We start from the raw sequence: 22,224 nt of genomic DNA on the forward strand, positions 1-22,224 counted from the left end.
ATAAATAGCAAGTTGTATTTTCATGGTCCATTAAGTCCTTGGCTTCTTTGTTGAGACTACTGGCAAAGCGATAATTAGTGCCAAACGAGGTGGTGGGCTACGTGAAGTGGTCACAAGCTAAGTGGAGAAAAACCTCTTGGATTGTGAAAGTTCTTGAGAATTCCCTTCTCACAGGTTTTCCTGAAAATATAGCCAGGTTAGCCCAGAACGCTGCTTGCAGGCTCTGAGAGGACAGGAGAAGCCCAGCTTCCAGCTCCTGCTCTGCCCCGTGCTAGAGCAGGGATTGCAGCTTCGGTTGTTGACATCCAGCCGAACGCATTGACCACAAATCTCCTGGATTTTATGCTGGCTTCTCAGTTTCGCCTGTGAGCTAAAACAATTAGGGCACTCAGCTCAGCTGAATGCTTTAAGAGGAAGAGTGTCTTGACCCCTTTTCACATAGAGAAAATGTAATTGTTCATACTGTGTAGCACAGCTCCTAGAGGAAAGACAAGCCCCACCTCAGGACAGCTGATACCACGACGGTAAGGCACTTGCTTACAATGGGGGAATGGCTGTGTCTGAGTCTCTGATCTAAAACAAGTAGAACAGGAATAGGAACCTAAATGACCTAAACAGCAGCTATATTCACCACAGTCAGAAGTTTTCAACAGAAACTTCCTCTTTAGTAAAAAATGCATTATGTACAATCCCTCAAAAGACTTTGGATTCAGAAAATTAGCAGCTTTGGCCAGGGAAAATAAATAAAATAATCACAGTCACTTAGAAGCTCCTACCAAGCACCCTCACCTGTCTGAACTGGGAACATCTCACACCTCTGGAGCTCTGGGGCACAGACTCCCTTGGCACTGCCCATCAAGCACTACTAGCCAAAACTGGAGGAACACGGTATAACATAATATCCAGGACTCAGCAAGTAGAAATTCAAAGCCTCTTAAAACATATTTGCCTAAATTATCCTCACAACACCCCAAAGCAGTCCCATCTTATCGGGATATGAACAAACCGAAGCAGTGAAAGCTCTGACCAAGCTACCAAGCAAGCCCCTGCGAAGCTTGGGAACCTCGTGCCTTCCCCTCTGTGCTCATTCCTTCAGGGATCACCTCCCCTTTAACAGAGTTTTCAGTGTATATGGGCTTCTGGCATTCTGAAGGCAAACACATCCATCTGAGGACAAAACTCTTCCTTCACAAATTCAGACAGGTTTAGAGAGCCAAGGACATGTGCCATATTTTGAGAACGGTTCACCACTGTATCACATGAAGAAGTGCAGAACCAGTTAATATTTTCTCCTGCTCCTTGTGGCATGTCTCCTCCTCCTATGCCATACTACCAGCTACTGCCACATCGATGGGTTACCCCAAGGATCTTTGCTTCCTGGCAGGTAAGATGCTGTATTTCTCTGCCCAGATGCTACGCAGACTGATTCTCCAAAAAAGCAGAATGGATCCACTTACAGCCTTAACAAAGAAAAGGCTCCTGCTCTGAATTTATCTACCATCCTGTCTCTTCCTTCTCCACCCCTCCAGCCACCTTCTTTGAAAAGAGAACCTTGAGTGTCCGTTTGTGAAAATTTGTTTCCTCAGCTGAACGAATTAAACCATAAAAGCCTAAAGTCAGCTCATCCAGATAAAGAAAGTGCAGCACGGAGGAATGAATCCGCTCGGCAGCTCGTCGCCTCCTGAATGTCACCTGTCCTTCAGCCCGCTGCGGGCACCTCTGCCTCACTCGCCCGCTCCCACCTGTGAATGAGCACTATTGTGTGCGGTGGCTGGCGGTGACAGGATTCAATACCACAGCCTCAAACCTCATTCCAGCTGCACATGGTCCTACAGCGACTCGCCCAGCTGCAGACGCTCCCGGCTGCGAGCCGCTCGCCTCTCTGGGCACACACAGAGCCCTTCCTCGCCCTGAACACTCACCAGGCTGCCCCAGGACACTGAACCCAGACTGAAAAATGGGGGGGGAACAGCATATTTTCCCCTTGTTCATCTCACTTCCCAGTGACTCAACCCCACAGAGGCAGGGCCTGAACCTGTGCGTTAGGTAACAACCCCACGCACACCACAACAGCCACGTAATTTCAGATTGAGCACAACTAAGTCTACCAAGGGTTAAAAAAGCTCCTAATTTTTTTTTTGGTGGTCTTTGGGTACAGAATCTCTTATAATAAGACTATTTGTATTCATACTGGCAGAGTAAACACTACATGTTCATGCCCAGACAGCTCTGTGCTTGTAATTTCAGCAAGAACAGAGCTCCGTCCCTGAGGGACTTTGCTATTTCCCCAGCCACCATCCACTCAAACGCTGAATGAGAGCAGAGAAAGAGAGAAAGATGATGGCATAAGCCTCCCCAGCACGGCAGCCTCAGCTTTCCCTAAGAATGCAGGGAATAGCTCATTTCAGCTTTAATTATACTAGTTAAAACATTTCTCCTACAGGCCAGCAAGAGACAAGGACGTAGTGCTCCCACAGTCACCATTTACTGATTAGGTTCAACTTGAAACCATCATATTCAAAACCTTCCCCTGACAACACACATGCAGTAAATCGTGATGAAACCCCCTGTTCCCTCTCATCACCAGCCTTGATGTTTTTGAACAGAGCTTTTGCAAATCTTACGTTATGCATCTAGTAAAAGGACGGTGCTAGCTCAACGATGCCAAGAAAAAAATAACTGATACCACCACTTGGACCTGTTCAAATTTAAATTACTGGAGGAACATTCACTCACTGAATCCCAGCTAGCCTAGGCAAAAAAAATAAACACATCTTCCACTAGTTAGCTTTATTCTCCAGTCATTTCAATGCTGCCATTTCAATCTTTGGCTTGCTAACGTAACGACCAGCAAAGCCCACCACAACCGTGCAGCCTCCTCCTGCTTGGGTTGAAGGAGTAACTCTACTATCCCAACAGCATTAGCAGGTTGTTAGTCTCAAGTAAATCATTCACTAGAGGGGGATGTTGCACACACCTTGCCAGTGTGCTACACAAACGCTGCATGGTGAGCACTTAAATGGAAAGCATAAAATTGGTTTTCATTTTTAAGCAAATGAAAACATTTCTATTTAGTCTTGTAAAACATATTTTGCTCAAATACAAACCCCAGCTACCTGGAATAGCTGAATAAGCACTTTTTAATTATGAAGGGAAAACAGCACAGGCACAGGTTTGAAATGGCACCATCGTTTACTATGGAAGTTAAAACACCCTTTGTATGGAAGGTATTAATTTTTAATGAAACAAAAATCTCATTTTCAAAAGAGAGATTTCATCTGTGAAAGACTGAATGAATAGATTTTGTGCCTGGCTGGTAAATTTTCATTACAATTGTCAAACCTAGTCCAAAACACAATGTACTGCAGGACATGGAGAGAAAAGTAGCGTTAAAGACAGTGCAACTTGCCTCATTTCCTCCCGGCAGCCTGTTCATGTGCACGAGCTGGCCCTGATCATCCAGCACCAACTCCGTGTACGTCAGGATGTCAGAAGGCAGCGGCGGTGTGGGCAGGAATGCGTGTTCATTCATAGAATCCCAGAGTTTAATCAAAGACTAGAGGATGAAAAGATAAATTCTTGTTAAGAATATAATCTGCAAATATTTTTATTCAAGACACCGTGACTTAATATCCAAGACAGAACACTCTGAAATATTGGTCCTCCCAGTCTGACAATATTCTGTGGGTATCACTTACTTTGGAATTTTAACCATGAAACACAATTTCACCCAAAGCAGCATAATTGAAATTATGTGATTCAGGACAGACGGAGCAAATCAGTTATTCTGCAACTCATTAACACATTTAAAGATGTGTGAGTCCTGTCCTAGGAACTATCACCCCTCTAGGAAGGCTGGATACCAGGGTGGAAAACAAACATAAACAAGCAGCACAAGACGTTTTACATTTCAGCTTCTACCGTTTGACTTACTAATGACACTACAGCAGCAGTGTCCCAGGAGTCCTGATTTCTTTCCAAGTAGACTCAAGCCATAGCTGTGCAGACCCTGGGGGGACCATTGGTAGCCACTCCAGGCCACTTGTTTCCCTGACAAGCAAGGATGGCAGCTGGCAGAAGTGCTTTGCAGGTACAAAAGTTTAGAACAACCCACTTAGGAACACTTACCTGCCGAAACATCTCAGGAATGTCATAGACATACGATGTCCCTAAAGACTGTGCCTGGAACCTCTTGGACTGGAGCAGGTCTTTGGTCACGTACGGGGTATTGATCAGCATCCCGTGAAGTGGTCCCTGTTTATCCCCGTATGCCTGGAACATAATCTGCAGCACAAAACACAACCCATTACAGTCTGATCCACTCGTTCCATACATCCATCTCATTCAGATTTTACAAAAAATCATCAGGCTGTTCCAGACTGATCAGGCTCGTTTCTGTTCTCTACAAACATGTTAATACTGGCGTATCCCGTAAGACCGTGCTCCATCACACGTTACTGCCCTTCGGAGACAGCGCTGGACCGTCACTGCACGGAGCTGAGTATCGCTGACTTATTACTATATCACAGCAGAAAGCAAAGCGACCAGAGCCACATCCCCACAGCAAAAAGCCTGTGACTTAGATGACTTCACATTCACCAGTATTTCCCCTGACACTGTATCTACGCCGATGGATTGTGATAGCTGGGAGCAGAGAGGAGAACTCTGTTATTTATGTAGTCGAGCAGCACGGTATCCGTATCTCCACTGACTGATCGTGGAAGCTAGGTCAAGACTTGCATATGTCATTTGGCTTGAAGTTTTGATATTATAAGTTTAAAAGATTTTCCCAGAGTAGCAGCATGAATTATCAGCTGCCATGCTTCATGGCACTATATATTCCACCCAGCCAGGGCTCAGAAGGAAATCTATTTCAAGTAAGAAACACGAGGAGCACTGCTTAACTGGGACAACGCTGCTTAAGAGAAACACCCCTGACAGAAGCAACACGATTAGGCTGTTTTTAACAGAATGGTGATCAGATCTGACGTTACAAACTCCAGATCTTCCTCTAATTCAAGATGGTTTAATTGAAGAATTCCACTAAACATATTTTTTTTTAAATAGAACCTCGTTTAATATCCTGGAAAAGAAATCAAAATAAGCAAAATCAAATACTGGAAAAGTTGCTAAAAGCTGTGCTCACACGAGCACATTCTCCCAGCTTTAAAAAAATAAAGCTCATCAGAGAGAGAGTTTAAGAGGAAAGGTGACCTTCACAAACGAGTAACAAAACGCAAGCACTAAGCTCAGCTACTGGAGATTATTAAAATGTTCTTTTCTTTCCTCATCTCCACTCAAAGGCAGAAATGAAGTAAAACACAGACACTATCTGTCCCAGGATCTCCAGAACTGGGCGGACTGTACGGCCAGGCGGCTTGCTGGAAAAATTTAAATGGAGCAGAGGGGGAGAAAAGGTGACTCAGCACTTTGTGTTCAACATTAACGGTGCCCAAGAGATTTATTCTGCTGCTACTACTGCACGGCAGAGAGATTATTACAGAGGGGGATGTAAACATTTCTGTATTTAAATATTTTTCATGCATCCTACGCTCCGTGTATTTCAGCATATGTAGGTATTTCAGTTAACCACACTATTCCTGTGCCATGAAAAGCAGAAATACCAGAATAGCCACGACCATTACAAGAGAGCCCATTATGCTTCATAAAAATGATATAAAAGCACCTTCAATAATTTTATATCACCCTACCCAGGTCATTCCCTGTATCTTTAGAATTTAAAAGACAAGTTCACAGATTATCTACTCGGGGAAACGTATAATTGATGGTATTTTTTATTACAACCTACAGGATGAGCACCAACAGTGATTACTTTTCTATTACTTTTTTGAGCACTCTGCCACAGAGGAAAACAGATGTACAAATGACTGAAGGTACGTACAAAACAACTAGGAGAGAGGCACTTTTTCATAATTGACTACATTTTGCACACCTACATGCCTGTTGCAAGATTATCTTTACATTCTTCTGCCTTTGGCAAAGTTGAATGGCAATTTTATATTACCTGGAAACACTGCAAATGACTTTAGAGCTTCATCAGGTATAACGTGTCCCCCTCAAATAACTCGCTCCTCAAACCATGGAGCCATGTGGAACCGTACCTGTCCTGTTCTGGAGTCTGTCACTTCTTTGTAGAGGCTGATGTCCAAGTAGTAGCCCGACTCGTTGGTCAAGAAGAGCCGGATGGGAATTGCCTTCCCAGTCGGTGTCAAACGAATGTTGATCTTCAGCTCAGCCTGGAGGACGCGGAGCTTCCACAGGCGACTCCCGTAGCGCATCACCATGCTCCGCACGGACTCCTCGATCTTAAAACACACGAGATGAATTTCCCTCACCTCTCTGGACACATCCACCGCTCTGTCACCCCTCCACCCGCGGCCGTAAGGTCCTGCTCGAAGGGGGCGTGCAGGGGGAACATCACAGAAGAGGAGAGATGGAAGCACCAAGCAGCAGCACGTGCCCAGTGCTGCCACGGGACCTTGATGGCCTCTCTGTTCTCCTCCTAACGAGCCTTGAGATAGGCAGGAACTGAACTCAACCCGGGGACTACTGAGGTAGAGGGACAGTGCTAGATATACATCCCTTCTTCCTCATGGTCCATCAACCCAGCCAAGCACTGCTTCCCCTTCGTCTACCTCTCTTCCCGCAAGCAGAGCTCACAGCTAAGATCTACAAAATGCAGGACAGAGAAATCCTTGACAATCAGTTACGTAGCACTTAGATGCACAATAATCATGTTTCACCACACATGCGGTGCTCTAAATCAACAAAGCAATTACTACGTGGAGCTTGGCCTTCTGGTGTTCTATTAAACTTTATAATATACTACTGTTGGCAAATGGCGCATATTAAAAGAAGACAATTTATAGGCTGGTTTTAACATTCGTTCAAAAAATAAAAAGTCTCTTTTCCACAGCAGCTCAGGGAAAAGTCACGGCACACATCTGAGGGCAGCCTAACTGAATACCCCAGCTTCTTCTGAACTTCCTGGGAACTAAAGATATTAGATGCGCTGAGAAAGGACTTATTCAAAAGTGATTTAAGCCACCAATTCTTAATCATGATTTAAAAGTCAGCAAGTACGAGATACTTATTTTCATAACCAATTCATCCTTTTAAACTTTCAGTTATTCTCATAAGGAAAGGTCAGCTCTCATCTTCTGGTAACCATGAACAGAATGTTGATTGCCAACTAACTGCAGCCTTTACAGTTTATTTGGGACTGACTTTGTGGTGGTTCTGCTAACCAGACACATGCCTTATGCCTAAACACTTTCATTTATGCACCTACAAAGCTTAATGTTCATTTATTTATAATGTTGATCTCTGGTTTTGTACGAGAGAATGAACATGAGGCACTTCTTTTTGTAGCTGAATTTACAAATTCTTTTTAAGTTCATGATTTATCTCATGTTTTATTTGGGTAGAATCTGGACTTTTATAACAAACAGAAGAGCATTTAAAGTTCTTTCCTTATTAAAATTGTTTATCTCAAACACACAATGAAAAAATAAGTTTAGTTTCAAATACAAAACATATTTCTAATAAACTGTTGCTTAGTTTACACAGAGGAAGTGAGCTGCTTTGCCTGAAGGATGGCGTTACTCCACTAAAAATATGAGCTCTGCTAGTTCTGAAATCTTATATTTAATATTTATTCATAGATTGGAAGAAAAAAACAAAGCTTGCTTCCTTCCTCACTGCCAAACAGGTTCCTAATGTGAAACAAACTAATTGCTTGCCTTAACTAGCTAAAATTAAAAATATTGTCTCTGCTTTTGAAGAGACGTCGGTTTAGCAGCTCAACAAGCAATTTTCAGTCAGAGACACCCAGGAGTTATGTGACTCCACTTTCTTTACCGAAAAGCCAAACTCCAGTATTTGTAGAGTAACTAAACTGACCCTCATGTTACAACTTCCAATACTGGTCCCCAATTTCTTGTGCTTTCTGTTATAAAATTGCTGGTAGAAACTGCATGTCATCCACCAAATGGTATTAAAATGTGATCAATCAATAGGTGCACTTGCATGGCATAAAAAGGCAACAAAAGACCACTGAATTCTGGCGTGTCAAGCCCAAGAAAAGCAAACAGTTCAGAGCTAGGGAAGAGATCATACCTTGGACGGGTCCATGATGACAGTGGGCACGAAGTTTAAGAAGATGTGATTGCAGTCCGTGCGCACGTTGGTGTTATTAAATGCCACTTCCAACTCATCCATGGCTTCCAAAAGCAATCGTTCTCCCTCATTTTGCAGATACTCAAAGGAGGCTTCCTGCCAGACATTGTCAACAAATCATTTACTTTCTACTCAAAAATCACAGCCCAAGAATAGAGTGTTTGAAAAACTGTAAAAGGGCTTGACTGAGAAAATCAGTTACATTACTTCAGCAGGAGGTGCAGCCCTGGAACAGACCCATCACAGCCACAGAGCCAGCACTTCACTGCCCTCGTTTAGGCCAGCACACCCACAGCACTACACAGGTGATACGTTTGCACGCAGGTTCCTACAGTGACTTAGTGTTTCATACACCGTCTTGGAAAGAGGCCTTGCGCGGGTGACAAAACTCACCTTGGTGACCAGATCTGAATGCCTGATGATAGCCCTCACGAAGAACCTGTAGTCTGTCACTTCTGTCCCCACTTCAACCTTGGCTGCTCCCAGGTAGAGGTGCATTTTGTGGTTGGCACACGGGATGGCAGTGAGGTCGAAGTTCCGCATTCGGTTCAACTCCAGCTGAAAAGCCAGAGCTGGCTCCAGGTGACGGTAAATCCGATCTTCCTCAAACTGGAGGCACCCAGCACCACACAGGTAGAAAAGGGTGTAAAAGAGGAGGGTGGGTTAAGAAGCTGAAACACTGAGGAAGGGAAGAACTAGACAACACCCATTATGAAATTTCATATTTAATTAAAAAATCAAAAATTCAAATTAATCCAATGCAGAATTTGTTATCTCATGGAGAATCGTTAGCACTAAGAGCTGAGTTGAAATCATTGAAATACTGAGAGTAGAAGACAAATTGCAAGCCAGCAAGTTCTCAAGCTGTCTTGCTTGAGAAAAAACTTCTCAAAACCCCCCAAACCTTCACAGAAGTCAGAAAGTTTGGTATTGAATCACTGTACTGCTTCCAACGCTCCCTTGTTAGCACTGCAACTAAAACCTGCATAAAAGGAGCTTCAGGTCAGGCTTCCAAACGCACAAATTTTTATGCCCAGATATCAGACTCATACTGTGGCTGACATCAGTTGCTGCCTGTGTGGACGATGGGCCCGGCGAGGGAGGAGCAACTACTGCCCTAGGCAGTGAAGCTGGGCTGAGGTAGCTGCCACCCTCTTGGACTGGCAAGGAACAGCTACATGAAAGAAGGACAAAGCCAACACTTAGAGAGAAGTATGAAGAACATACAACGTACCTTATCCCGGGCACGGAACGTGAAGAACTTTGGAAATTCCCTCTGTTTGAAAATAAAAACAAGGACGTTAGCCACGAGGATGTTAGCCCTCCAGAAGTAAGCCATTTGATCTACCCAGAGGGCTCACAGGTCAGACCTGGGGTAGCACCACAGCAGAGGAGGTGACAGAAGTTGTTACAAGCTGCTTTTTCAACATCACAAAGGGTGGTGGAAAATCAAGTTACCCTCAACAAGGCAGCAGAGGTAGTTTAAACCTGTCTTCGCTGCTAATGCAACAGATGCTACTTGATTGGCTTTTGATTATTATTGTCAATTATTAACAGACAATAACACAGAACTGTCCAGACAGCAGTGGGAAACAACTTCTAGTTCTATGATTATGATGATTACTGTGGAAATGTTTGGGAGCCACAAATGATATTGACATTCCAGTATGTAAGCAGATGTACACAAAACAATGATCTGTGTTCTATAGCTCTCTCCATACTATTACTGCTAGAAATACTCTCTTCCCAGGGAAAACTATGTATTGTAATCAAATAACTTTATGCTCATGTATTAGGTGGTTCTCTACAAAAGCCCCCCAAATATGATTAGGTTTCTCTTACTCTATGGCACAGATAAAATCCTAGCAAGTTTTAAGGGCTTTACATTTTTGTGGTGTATTGCATGTGTCTTAGAAAAAGCAAGAACGAGTAGACAGCATCCTTCTACCTAACCCTCCAGTACACCCAAGCAAAGCCATCCACCTCTGTGGGATTACACTTTTACTGGGTGAAGGAACTTTTGTGAATGCTTTGCACCAACATGAGAATACCAGCCATTTATGCTAAAGGGGACCTGAGAGAGCATCCAAACCTGCCAGAACTGTCTTACCAAGAAAAAAAGAAAGTGTCTGACCTGGAGTCACTGAATTTCTGAATCACATTTCACTATCAATGCAAGACGTGCAACCCCAGCTTGATGCAGTGCACCAGTGTGTGGTGACAGAGTGTAAGGCTCCACTGAGCAACACAGCTTTTAAGGCTAGAAGTAACCTTCTAGCTAGTCATCTTCCTTACCTCCTATAAAAAACACTCCCCAGAACTTCACCTGATGCCTCTCAGTTGAGCAAAACAACTTGTGTTTGCCTGGAGTGTGTCTTCCACACTAGGCAACAGGAAATCCTGCCTGAAAATTCAGGCCATGGGCATGTTAGGTGAGCTGACCAGCATCATCAACTAGACTCTAAGAAAACAACCGCTCCATGTTTCCTCACTTCTCTTCCAAATCCCTCCTACCTGTCCTCCTCTGCACGCTGCCCGTTTCTCCTAACATCATCCATGCCCATTCCATCACTAATGTAATCGCTTCCAAGGCATCTGACTACTGTTGTGGGCGAATACAATAATTAGATGTGCACACACACAAAAATTCTCAGTGCTCTGGTACCAAAATCCAAAAGAGTGCTCCATTTCCTAGGCAGAAGAATTATACCCCTGCTGTGTTCTAATCAACCAACCATCATCAAGACAATCAAAATAATTTGCCTAAATTAGCCAATCAAGACACCCTGCAAACTGCAGAATGTAAAAAGCTACAACAGAAATCATCATAGTTGATTATTATACTAATAATCACGTTAAAAACCTAATGAGATGAGGAAATTGGAAGCTTGCTGGAGCAACTCTCTATTACCTCAACATGCTGGGAACTAATTATATAGACTGTAATTAAAACAAAAACAAACTCAAGCCCAGGCCCTGGCTAAGTTAATAGTCAGTCCAGTAATAAACGGAATAGAATAGGAGATAGTAATAAAGCCTGACACTCATGAAAGATCCCAGAGGTACTCTCTGAACTTTGTGAACAGATGACATCCCACGCTGCCTCCTCTGGCTGAGGAACCAGGAGCATCCTACCAGCCCATCGCTCTAAATGGCAGCTCAGGGCACACTTTTGGCCATGATTCCTTTTCTTCTTTGTCTCCTTTCTGACCACTGACAAGTCCTACATTGATTATTCACAGACTCTTATTTTTCATTCCCCAAGTATCTATTTAGTTCTCTAAAACTTCCTTTTTTTAAATCTAAAGCCTGGATTTCCTTGCTTAAGGTCCAACACTGCTCCAAAGAGTCCAGTTTCCTACATAAGTCGTTGATTGATCCATATCTGCACCCGTACTGTGGGCAGTGATTCCCATGGGGTGATACCCACAGTTGTCCAAATGCTATTTTTGCTGATTATAAACCAGTTTTCCTTTCGTAAAGCTTGCTAAACCAGGTGTGTTGAGCACAGGATGAATTTCTTGCACTTTCAAGACTCCTAATAACTTCCAGAGTTGTAAAGTAGATACACAAGGGATAAAAATCTAGTTGATGCCTTACATTGCCACCTTGGAAACAGGGCTAAACTAGCCCTTGCTGATGCCCAAGCCCTGGGAAAAGAAGTAATTCTTAGCAGTAAGAGCATCAAACATTTTCCACATCGCTAAGCCATTACATGAAATTTAGCAAGCTACTTCAATTACTCCTCTAAGTTACTTTAAAAATCAGTAAGAAACCTAAAGAAATCACCACACTATGTAAGAAACACCAAAACTTAATTGTATAATTACATTTTAGAATACAGAACAATACTGAAACAAACAAGACCTTTATCAATGTGGCAGTCATGAGCTCAGCCAGGTAACAAGACAGACTTTAGCATGTGAACGGCCCCGCTGAATGCAAAAGACCCACTCCTGTATTTGGAGTTAGATGTTTGTTTAAATCCTTCACTTAACCCTGACACCAATGTTGGCATTAAATGCCTGACTAAGAACCAAATGGGAAGCCCAGAGTCACTTACGTGTCTCCTGGCCTCAGGTCAAGAATACCACCGTGTTCTAGGCCCTTTTTACTTACGTGAAATCTCTGATCCACCTCATAGTTGACCTGTTTCCTGAAGTCCTTACAAACGAAACGTACAAACACAGGAAGAGAAGAAAACAAAAAAAAAAGGAGAAGAAAGCTAGCAATTAGGATGAAAATCAAAACTTAATTAATTCAAGAATACAAGAGGTGCCAAGATTGTTTACAATTGTAAATTAATTTTCTTAAGCGAATTCATCAAAACCATCTCAAATTTTAGAGAACAAAAACAGTGAAGAGAGAACTAAATACAGCATTTAATTTGGGAAAAAACACATCAAACGTTAATGCTATTATGAGCTAGAAACCAAAGAGTTCTGAGCAGCATGAGAGAGATCAAAATACCTTCTGTGCTACAAGGAAGGTCAGCCTCCGAATGCCGTGTTCAATCAGGACTGATTTCTGTAAAGAGGCAAGGAAGGAATCAGGTGACTGGATTAACAGGAAAAGAACCCATCAAAACCACGCCAAAGTCTTTTATGAACTGAAGAAGCTCTACAGATCTCCTGCATCGACGCTGGAAGGTCCCAGCCCACTTCAGCCTACTCACAGGTAACATTTCTCATCTGATGATCGTCTCATAGCACACCTAAGCAAACACCTGCAATCTCCAGAGGTAAGTAACCAAGTCACAAGGACACAGCATTCCAGCTGAGCCTGGCTGGTAAGTAAAGCAGGAGAGTCACACACAGGTCTTGCAGGAAATATTCCTGTCCATTTGCCAAAGTAAGTTGGTCTTTTTTGCAAAGATTATTTTCTGAAGGGAGCACAGCGCAGACGTGGTAAGGCCATGGAAAATGATGGAAAACGAGTTGTAAAGGAACTGACCCAAGGAAGCTGTAGCACCTACTTGATTCTGGCACGATACGCACACAGAACCCAGCCCAGAGGACAGATGTGTCAATATCACAGAGGTGATACATGCTAAGTGTTACTTAGTTTTTTCAAATAGATGAGAGAATATCCATTCTGGCTGCTGCTTTATCAAATTCAGCTAAGCCACATTGCAAATGAGTGCTGCCATCCCTATTGGCCACACCACTGATCTTTTGAAGTGTTAAGATCTCATCATTCTGCTCCTCTTTCTAAAACTTTTTCCTTTTTCCTCCTTTTTTCAATTTAAAAGCAAAGAAAAAGAAAAAAGAACAAAAAAAGAAACAAGAACTCAGCTAGACCAGGAGCAAACCCACCGCTTTCAGCACAGACTGAAATGTTTTACTAAGGTTAAGCCCTTTGAAAATGAGCATCAGTGACTATATTCATGGCAAGAGCAAGAAAATAACTTTAATAACGCCATGATTTAAAAAGCAAAAACTGTTATTGCTTTTAAAATTCCACAAGTGGCAGACAATAACAGCATAGCAACAGGATTCTGATTACATCGTAATAATGTGGGTCTCACAGCAAGTCCACAGCTATTACAGAGCGATTAGCCATCAGCACCTGGAGAAACTCCATTTACACTGACTGCCTCAATCTCCTCCACAAGTCATTTACAAGTATATGATCCTAATTTCTATTAAAAAAACCACACACAACATGCTGGGACTAGAAGATTATTTGGACAATTTGGATCAACCTATTTGATAGTTTAATGTGTTCTGGAATTTTTTTTTTTTATTTCTTTCCTTTTATCCCCTCCCATAAAACGCCTGGAGCATGATCAAGCAGATGAAAAGCAGAACTAGTTTTAATTTTTATATTTGATTATTTTCTTTGCTTAAAGAGACAGGAAGCTGCTGAAGCCGCACAGACAGCAGCCCCCTTTTGGAACCCCTCATTTCTGAAGAATGTACTGCCACCTTCCACAACGGGAAGTGAAGTTCAAAACGACTCGCTCAGTCCTCCCCTGGTCAGCAATAAGGAGAACAAATTTTAATTGCATTAAGACTATCGTGATACAGAACATATAGGCCATTTTAATGTCACTTTCCATGCCTCTGTTACTCATATAACAACTTTCCCACCAGGGAGAGGGATACAGCACATTCCTTCAGAGCATCTGGAGACAGATACTGAAGATTGACCTGATGCATTTTAAACCTTAAAGGCCTTTTACCCTATCAAAAATTAAAGGGAAGAAGTCCTGACCTGATGGCAAAGAGAAACGATGACCTGGAGGCTTCAGAAAGGTGCACCTACATCCACTCAAAGAGGTGGTAAGGTTTTAGATGGGATAAATTAAGGATGTGACTGTTGCATTTATTTGTTTTGAAACAAACAAACAAAAACCCTGAGGAACATACTGACTTTTCCCAAAGCAGACAGAACTTTCCTGCACAATCACAGAGTTCCAGAGAGAAAATCAAGGCAACTTACCTTGCTTTGAGTGAACTCTCTGAACATGGCTGCCAGCCCATCATCATCAACGTCACTGTCAGTCTTAATAGCAACATTAAGAATGTGAATGGGCTCCTCACGGGCAGTCTGCAATTTAAAGAAAATATTCCCCATAAATAAACTGTTAACAAGTTCACACCCAGGAGTTCTCAAAAGAGGCTCCCCAAATACCCCTCTAACACACAGATGCCCCAGGGAAAAATGACCTCAGCAGAGCGTGCCGTAAACCAAGGAAAACTACGAGGGGCATCCTTAACCAAGCAGCCTCACAAATTTGTAATTTCACAGAAGAGTTAATGTCCACAAACAGCAAACAGGAGCTTCATTTGGAAAATCCAATTCTCATGGTCACATCTGGCTTGGCTAACTCAAGTGTGCTTCATTTGGATGCAAAAAGAATGCAGGGTCAGGTCCTCTCTTTACACGATGCCGTACAGGCAGGACATTAGAGGACTCTGGCATCAAGAAAGGTGATGAAATTAAGCAAATTCAAAGTGTAGGAGCAAAACAGTATGTGTTTTTATATCTACAACAAAATGAAATAATGTGGAAGCATCAATTACATCAGAGCTCTGAGAAACGACAAATTTAGTATTTAAGAGCCTGCAGTTAACTGTGAAAAACTGAGTATGAACAGGAAGTTATCTGGGGGAGGAGAAGAGAGATCCGAGGACAGTCAGGTTGACAGTAATATTCTGATCAAGGCTACAGTACTCACACACATCAAGATCAACAGATCAGTTTAAACCCAAGCCCTATTGCGGACACAGACTGTGTTCCAACAGAGCTTCCCACTGTTGGGGGCAAAACAGAGCAGTGGAGCAGCGACCTGTGTCCCTAAGGGCAACGGGTCTTGTACCACTAAGGATTATAAACCATCTGCTTCCTCTGCACCAGTTCTCCACACCAATGCAAAACATTAAGGGGTTCCTCTCATCTTTTCCTCCTAAAAACAGTTGTAAGAGGTAGAACAGAGGGCAGAACCAGAATGTAACGTGCCTAGGAAGGGTGTCAGACAGAAAATACAAGTCAGACTTAAGGTAAAGGCAGCTGAATATGCAGTTCAACACCCCGATGCACAGAGTAGGTCTGGAAACCTAATCGTGGGTCTAAACTCTCAGTTATGCTGCCGTGGATCCAGTAATTCTGCTGATGTTAAAAGCTACAAACTAAATTTACACGGAGAGTAAGAGACTTAGCCGAGCTTTAAAACGGAGTCAGAAAATGGCCACCTGCTTTGAATCACCTGCTGTGGAACGAGCAAACAAATCACATACATAAATACATAAAGCTCTTAACTCCTGCTTCCAGCACTCAAACTAGTGAGAAGTACCCAGCCTGCAGTCACTGCGGCATTCTGCACGCCTTCTATTTCCAATCCCAAGGGAAAAAACTACCGTACCTTGTCTTCATCATACAAGGAAGCATGGCCAGCTTCAGGGAAGGTTGGGCTCTGGGGAGGAGAGTCGCAGAAGCAACCCATCACTTCATCAAAGATTCTGAAATACACCAGAGAAATATTAGTCATCACCACACTGCCGCCAGCCCGCTGAAAGCATACAGCACTAAAATCCACAAATCACGTTGCTAAGGAGGGGAGGGAGAGAAAAGGACTCCTTCCCTTTGTAGGACAAACTCAAAAGACGAGGAGGCAACACCTCCTCCACCTCTCAAAGCAAAGCAGAGCCTGGATCCTCTAGCATTTGTCAGAGAACTTATGGTTGCAGGCCCTCACGCCTGCTATGGGCTCTGCTGGGCTTTGCTGCCTACCCCTAGGTTGGAAGCATAAAGAACACATCCTCCCACATACACACATGTGAACAAGAGCGTTGGAAGAAATCAGCACATTTGCAAACGATCTCCAACCAGCAGAAATTCAAGATGCTGATCCTCTGGCTGCAAAGTCCTCTTACAGCAGTCTGAAACTTTGTGTTATCTCAAGGAGACAGACAAGGGGATCCAAACAAACTTCCACCTGAAACTCCAGAAACTCAGCAAACAAGCTCAGGACCAGCTTAAACCTGACTCTAGACAAGGCAAAGATTTTGTCCAGTTCCATTTGGGCCCACCTAGGAAGCTGGCACCACAAACAATCACCACCCCTCCCCACATACCTGACAAAATCTTCGAAGGTGCGGAAGGAGACCATCCCGCCCATCCGCTGGCACGGCGGGGTGAAGGAGTTGTCCAGCAGCACATCGCTCACGCTGGCCACGTGGACCATCCCGTAGTGATTGAGGTTGGAAGAGAAGGACATTCTAAACGGCAGTTCAATAAGATCACAGTTAGTAGGGACAAGGGAGAGCAGAATATCACTGGAGAAAGATCTGTGCGTGTGCGTATGCTTTGACCACTCGAGGCATGGCTGTTTGTCCAACAACTGTTGCATGATCTGTTAGATTCTCCAGCACGCCAGACCCGCTGTGCTGCCTTCTCCAAAGCCCCTGCAACGCTGGCATGATCTGGTGCCATTACTGCCCTTACCTGGATGTTGTCCCAATGTACAGGAACAGTTAAAATAGTTAGGAAATAAAGTTATAACCCTTAAAACAAGTATTTCTTACGGAGTTGTTGAGATGACAGGTGAATTATGACTATGCAAAGCTGAATGCATCTTTCCTCTTCTGTGTATGTTTTGCTTTACAGGTGGAATACTGAGATAAACAACAACAATTCTAAGCTTTGACACTTTAAAGATTTAGTAAATTTTTACAAATTCAGTGGAAGTGTACCAAGCTCTATTATCTTACTGCTTCCACAATTTTTCTGGTCATACTATAATCCAAGCTCCTCAAATGCAGTGTGGTACAGTGAAGTCTCTAAAATCCTATACTGGAAATGGGGTTTTCTATAGTCTTACACCAGTATTCCTACCCTAAATAAAGTCCTGTTACAGTGCCTTCCACTTGAACTGCTGACCAAATCGACGTGCTCCTCCATCTAATTTAATCCATGCTTTAAAACATTGCAACTCCCCCTAACTCATTTATTTTGCTCGGTTTTGATGGCTAAAAGGTGGCAGCTGCTAAATACAAGCAGTTGGCCACGGAACACATCTGTCTTAAGGGGCAAGGAGGGCAGAGCTCCACACACTTACTGCTGTCATACTCGTGCCCGACGCCTGCTGTTCAAGCACCGAGATCCACTGCAGTACACACATCACTCATACAGACCCACTCCTTACTGAAGCGAGGAGGACTGGAACGGATTTACACAAGCTCAGAGGAAGGCACTGAGTAAGAGACTTCTATTTAAAGCAGGAGCACTGCTCACTAAAGCTCAGTGCTCCTTCCTGGCAGAGGGCAAGATCCTGAATATATTAAGTATCACTGAGTTCTCCTACAGTTCAACTGCTATGGCAGCATACACCAGCTGTGAAATAGTTTGTGTTATTTTGGGGTTTGGGCTATTCTTATTATTTTTATGTTTTGTTAAAGACCCACAATGTTATGGTCCAGACTAGCAGAGGAAGTTTCTCAGTGAACAAAAAGCACACAACTAATAGACATCCTTCCCCTAGCTACTAGGATTGGGGTTTGCCTTCCCTGCAATTATTATTTCTGATTTCTAAACTGTGCTGCAGTCATCTTAACTCACTGAGGGACCGACTTCAAAAGCTCCCTGCAACACGGTGAGACCTTCAAGCTTGCTCTGAAGAGACAGCAGTGCCAAGCTGGCACCCGGCAGCGCGCTGCGACACAGCAGCAGTGCACCCTCGCTCGCTGCGCTCTCCCTGGGGCTTAGGAAGACGTTAACAAAGTCTCTGTCCTCCCCAACTGGTGCCACACCAGGAGGCAGAAGGCAACAGGGAAGAAATCAGGGCACTGATTCAGCACAGCACATGCCTGACTTACAGCTTGTAAAGTCAAAAGGCGCTCAGGTGCCGCGCTGGGTCAGACACCAGTGGCACAGCAGGCGAAGCCGGGGCCCAGCCACACAGAACCAGGACCAAACTGGACTGTGGACACTGCTACTTACTGGCTTTACTAAGATTTCTTTCCTTCCACGTACAGAAAACCACTGTGATATGGTCCTAAGTATATTGTTAACAAGTCTAAAGTAGCATCAGTTTGATTAATAGCTCTCCGTGTTTAGAGTCACTCTATGTTTCCGTAATTTATCTCTGATTAAGAGCCATGAGACTTTCAAGCCCATTTTTACTATTTTTCCCCTAAATAGGCTTGTAAGCAGTAATAAATAACAGGTATTCATGTTTGGAAAGAGAAAAATTTTTCAGGACATGCCTTGGTGTACATTTCTTACAACTAATACAAAAAATACCACAGAACAGTAACTAGACAAAGAGACAGCAGACATTTTTCATGTATTCTTTAAAACGAGAAATACTTTTCAACTGAGACACGGGAGGAAGAATTAGCGTCCAAAACACAACAAAACATGCTGTCAGCTGTTTGAGATGTAGATTCATCTATGGTGTGAGGGAGGTGAAAACAGCCTCGACAAATTCTAAGCTAGTTGCAAGAAACCAGAGTAGCACCAGGAATTGCTACGAGCGAGGAGTCCCTGCCTGTGCCACCCTGCCAGAGGGGCAACAGCCGGGAATGCGGTTCCAAACAGAGACCCTGGGAACAGTGTTTGGCCAGGAGTTTGCTCTGTACAGTACTGCAGATGCGCCGAGTCACCTGGCAAATTTAATTTTAAAGATTGCTGCATGCAAAGCTTTTTTTTAAAGGGCAAAGAAAAGCTGAAAACATGTTTTAGACAAAGGGAGAGGAAAAGGGAAGGAAAAAGAAGAGTTACGTTTGAGAGCTTCCCAAGTAAAGGTAAGGGCACTAAAACAAAACATGTTAAAACATTCAGTATTAGGCTACTTCTTTCTAGTCTGTCTTCAAATTTTAAAAGATGACAAGTACCATACCTGTTTAGCGTGGGGATGTTCCCTCTGTAATCAAACAACCACAGTTAGTTACAGATTGGTTAGTGAAAGCCATAATAAAGAACTATCATCAAGCTGATACGCAGACCAGCAACAAGTTTACAATTTATTAAACCACAATTTGTCAACCATGAGGTATCAGGCAGAATTCGATTTCATTGACCCTGAGAAGGCACCCACCACCTGACTTCGCTGGCCACAGCTGCCACGGGAATGAGCACAGAGCATGCACATAACATGCAATTAATACACCCCAGGAAACCCCCTGTATTTGCAAGGCACCTGCACTTCTACAGCATCTCGTCGCACCCACTTCAAGCCCTGTGCATACACCAAGTCAGCTTCACAAGCCAGCCCAGAGAGGGGGGCTCGCGCTCCCTGGCAGAAGGGCAAACAGCGCGGATGCAAAGGTGGCCACATCACACAGGAAGACTGGGACAGGTTCAGGAAAACAAGGCAAATCCTCACGGCCAAACCTCTGCGCTCAGCAGCAGCCCCCGCGCTGGCTCCCACAACGATGCAGTGACAAAGCAAACACACCCCCCCCCCACGTGGCACTCTGCATTTCCAGCATGCAAAGCTCTGAATACCAAGAAGAACAAGCAGAAATTAAGGCTAACTTTAGGAAAATGTTAAAGTTCCTTTTACAACATCAGCCCAACTCTTCACAGTTTTGCATGCAGACTAGGGCTTAGTGATGCACGTAGGACACAAAGAAGGTGAGGGGCACATTTTCATACCAGCACACGAACAGCACAGTCCAGCCCACCCCAGCTACACTCATGAAAGCATAAGGTGGCACATTGCTCCATGCAAGATGTAGACATTGCTGCGATCTGACATTCAAAATAGTAAAGATTAAATTGAAAAAAAAAAATACATGCACACTGTAGGCTTGTGCAAAGATATCAGCAAACATGAAAAGACTGAAAGCAAAGCTTCAGGGAGCATGTAACTGGACATTCACCCTCCCCTCCCCTGCAGAAACCTGTAGGAGATCAAACCACAGACTTTCTTAACATCCTTGACCGTAGCCAAGTTACTGGGCATGAAGTCTTGATACCTAATGACCAGTGTATTCCCATGGTCACACCACTAAACACACTGACTGCACTCGGTCCTGCTCACAAACTGGTTTTGTCACAGCAGAGTCATATTCACTACAAGGTTGTATGTCTGGTGCATTACTGGTAGAGGCATGAAAAGTTCCCATGATCTCCTTAAGCTGTACAGGAGAAAGCACAAAATGGCCTGAAGACATTATCTGTTCAATGGCAAATAACACCAGTTCATTTGGAGGCAGTGGGGAGAGACCCTGCGCTGCAGAGCCCGTGGTTAGGACCGAACGGGCCACGTGGCCTCAAGGGTTTTTTTTTTTTAGCTTGGCAAATGGTGGGAAAGCTGCGTGTAACCTACTTCAGTTGGAAAAAAAGGTCTGGAGAGGACTGGCAGTTCCCACACCTGGTACACTTGTGTAGCAGTCCCTGGAACGCTTCCAGAAAACAGACAGAAAAAAAAAACCAGCGTAACAAATGTTGCTTTCCACCTCAAAAAAGGCACCCGGCTGCCTTGCTCCAGGAACTGTTCTCCAGCCACTCCGTACGGAGCTGAAGAGACTATGGTGAGAATCGCAATGAGGAAAACAGAAAACCAGTGGCTGGAGATGTCAGAGCAGAAGGGAGGAATAGCCTTCAAGCTGCACACTGTGGGGCTGGCTTTGCCTCTACGGGTCATCATGGCTGTGGAGGGCTTTTCACATCAGGAGCTGGAGGGTCACTTGTCACTGGAATGCACTAAGAGGTAAAGGTTTGGTATTTGCAGCACCATCAGGCCTTGTGAAAAGGCATTCCAGTCCCCTCACCGAGCTACACCTCCCCAGAGCTATCACAGGGTCACAACCCCTCTCACCACACCAGCCCCAGCCCCTCTCCCCATCTTTTGAACTTTTAAAAAGGCCCTTCCTGACCAGGGAAGCTGATCTCACCAGGCCTCTGCTCCACACCAAAGCAAGCCCTACTGCTACAACTACTCCTCCTGCCCAAGCAAACAAAAATCCCCTTAGCTCCGCCCTGCACCTCCTGGTTAAATCTGAATCCGTTCCCCCTTGCCCCTCCCTTTTTTTTTTGTTTCTGACCACGAGCACTCCCCTATGACAATGATGGCAACACATGCAAAGCGCCCCTGGTTACATCAAGCTGTGACTGAGTGCCAGCGCAGGGCAAAGCTTTTGAAATCAGGCAGCAAAGCGGAATCGGCAGAGGTCGGCTGAATAACCCACTTGTAGTTATTAACAGCAGTACCAGAGGAGAAGGAGCAATTCCACCGGCTGTGACCAGTGGCATTCCTCTATGTTCCTTCATTTCTGTAGAAGAATCTAAACAGAAGGCTGTGAAACATGCCTCAAACCATACATTTTGATTGGCTTTTTCCTCTCCCTCCTTCTTCCCTTATTCTTCTGCTCCCTCTGTGATTCAGCCAAGCTGAATCTGCTGCTGAAGTCCAATTTGCATAAAATTATCGTCGTTCCATTCAGTTTGCTGCCCCTTCAACAGCCCCTTCGTCGCTCTGTTGGAAGATTTTGCCCTTCCTGAAACAGGCAAGCCAAGGGAGCTGCAGCACATTACTGCTGCCTGCTGTCTAATTAACATCAAACCCTCAGCACG

At 44.0% G+C, this 22,224-nt stretch overlaps 1 protein-coding gene across 1 annotated transcript in view; it reads right to left on the reverse strand.

Annotated features, from left to right (window-relative positions):
* Positions 1-22,224, reverse strand: part of ACACA (acetyl-CoA carboxylase alpha) — a 118,819-nt gene that overhangs the window by 49,443 nt on the left and 47,152 nt on the right. The window contains exons 30-40 of the mRNA XM_068415992.1: positions 16,779-16,922; positions 16,067-16,163; positions 14,644-14,751; positions 12,670-12,726; positions 12,319-12,363; positions 9,434-9,475; positions 8,593-8,808; positions 8,140-8,295; positions 6,123-6,326; positions 4,129-4,284; positions 3,410-3,556 (exon numbers count right to left, since the gene is read on the reverse strand). Of these exons, the coding sequence (XP_068272093.1) occupies positions 3,410-3,556; positions 4,129-4,284; positions 6,123-6,326; positions 8,140-8,295; positions 8,593-8,808; positions 9,434-9,475; positions 12,319-12,363; positions 12,670-12,726; positions 14,644-14,751; positions 16,067-16,163; positions 16,779-16,922 (1,372 nt within the window). The remainder of the gene's footprint in view (positions 1-3,409; positions 3,557-4,128; positions 4,285-6,122; positions 6,327-8,139; positions 8,296-8,592; positions 8,809-9,433; positions 9,476-12,318; positions 12,364-12,669; positions 12,727-14,643; positions 14,752-16,066; positions 16,164-16,778; positions 16,923-22,224) is intronic.

Source organism: Nyctibius grandis, chromosome 18, assembly GCF_013368605.1.
Source record: "Nyctibius grandis isolate bNycGra1 chromosome 18, bNycGra1.pri, whole genome shotgun sequence".
NCBI classification, from domain to species: domain Eukaryota; kingdom Metazoa; phylum Chordata; class Aves; order Nyctibiiformes; family Nyctibiidae; genus Nyctibius; species Nyctibius grandis.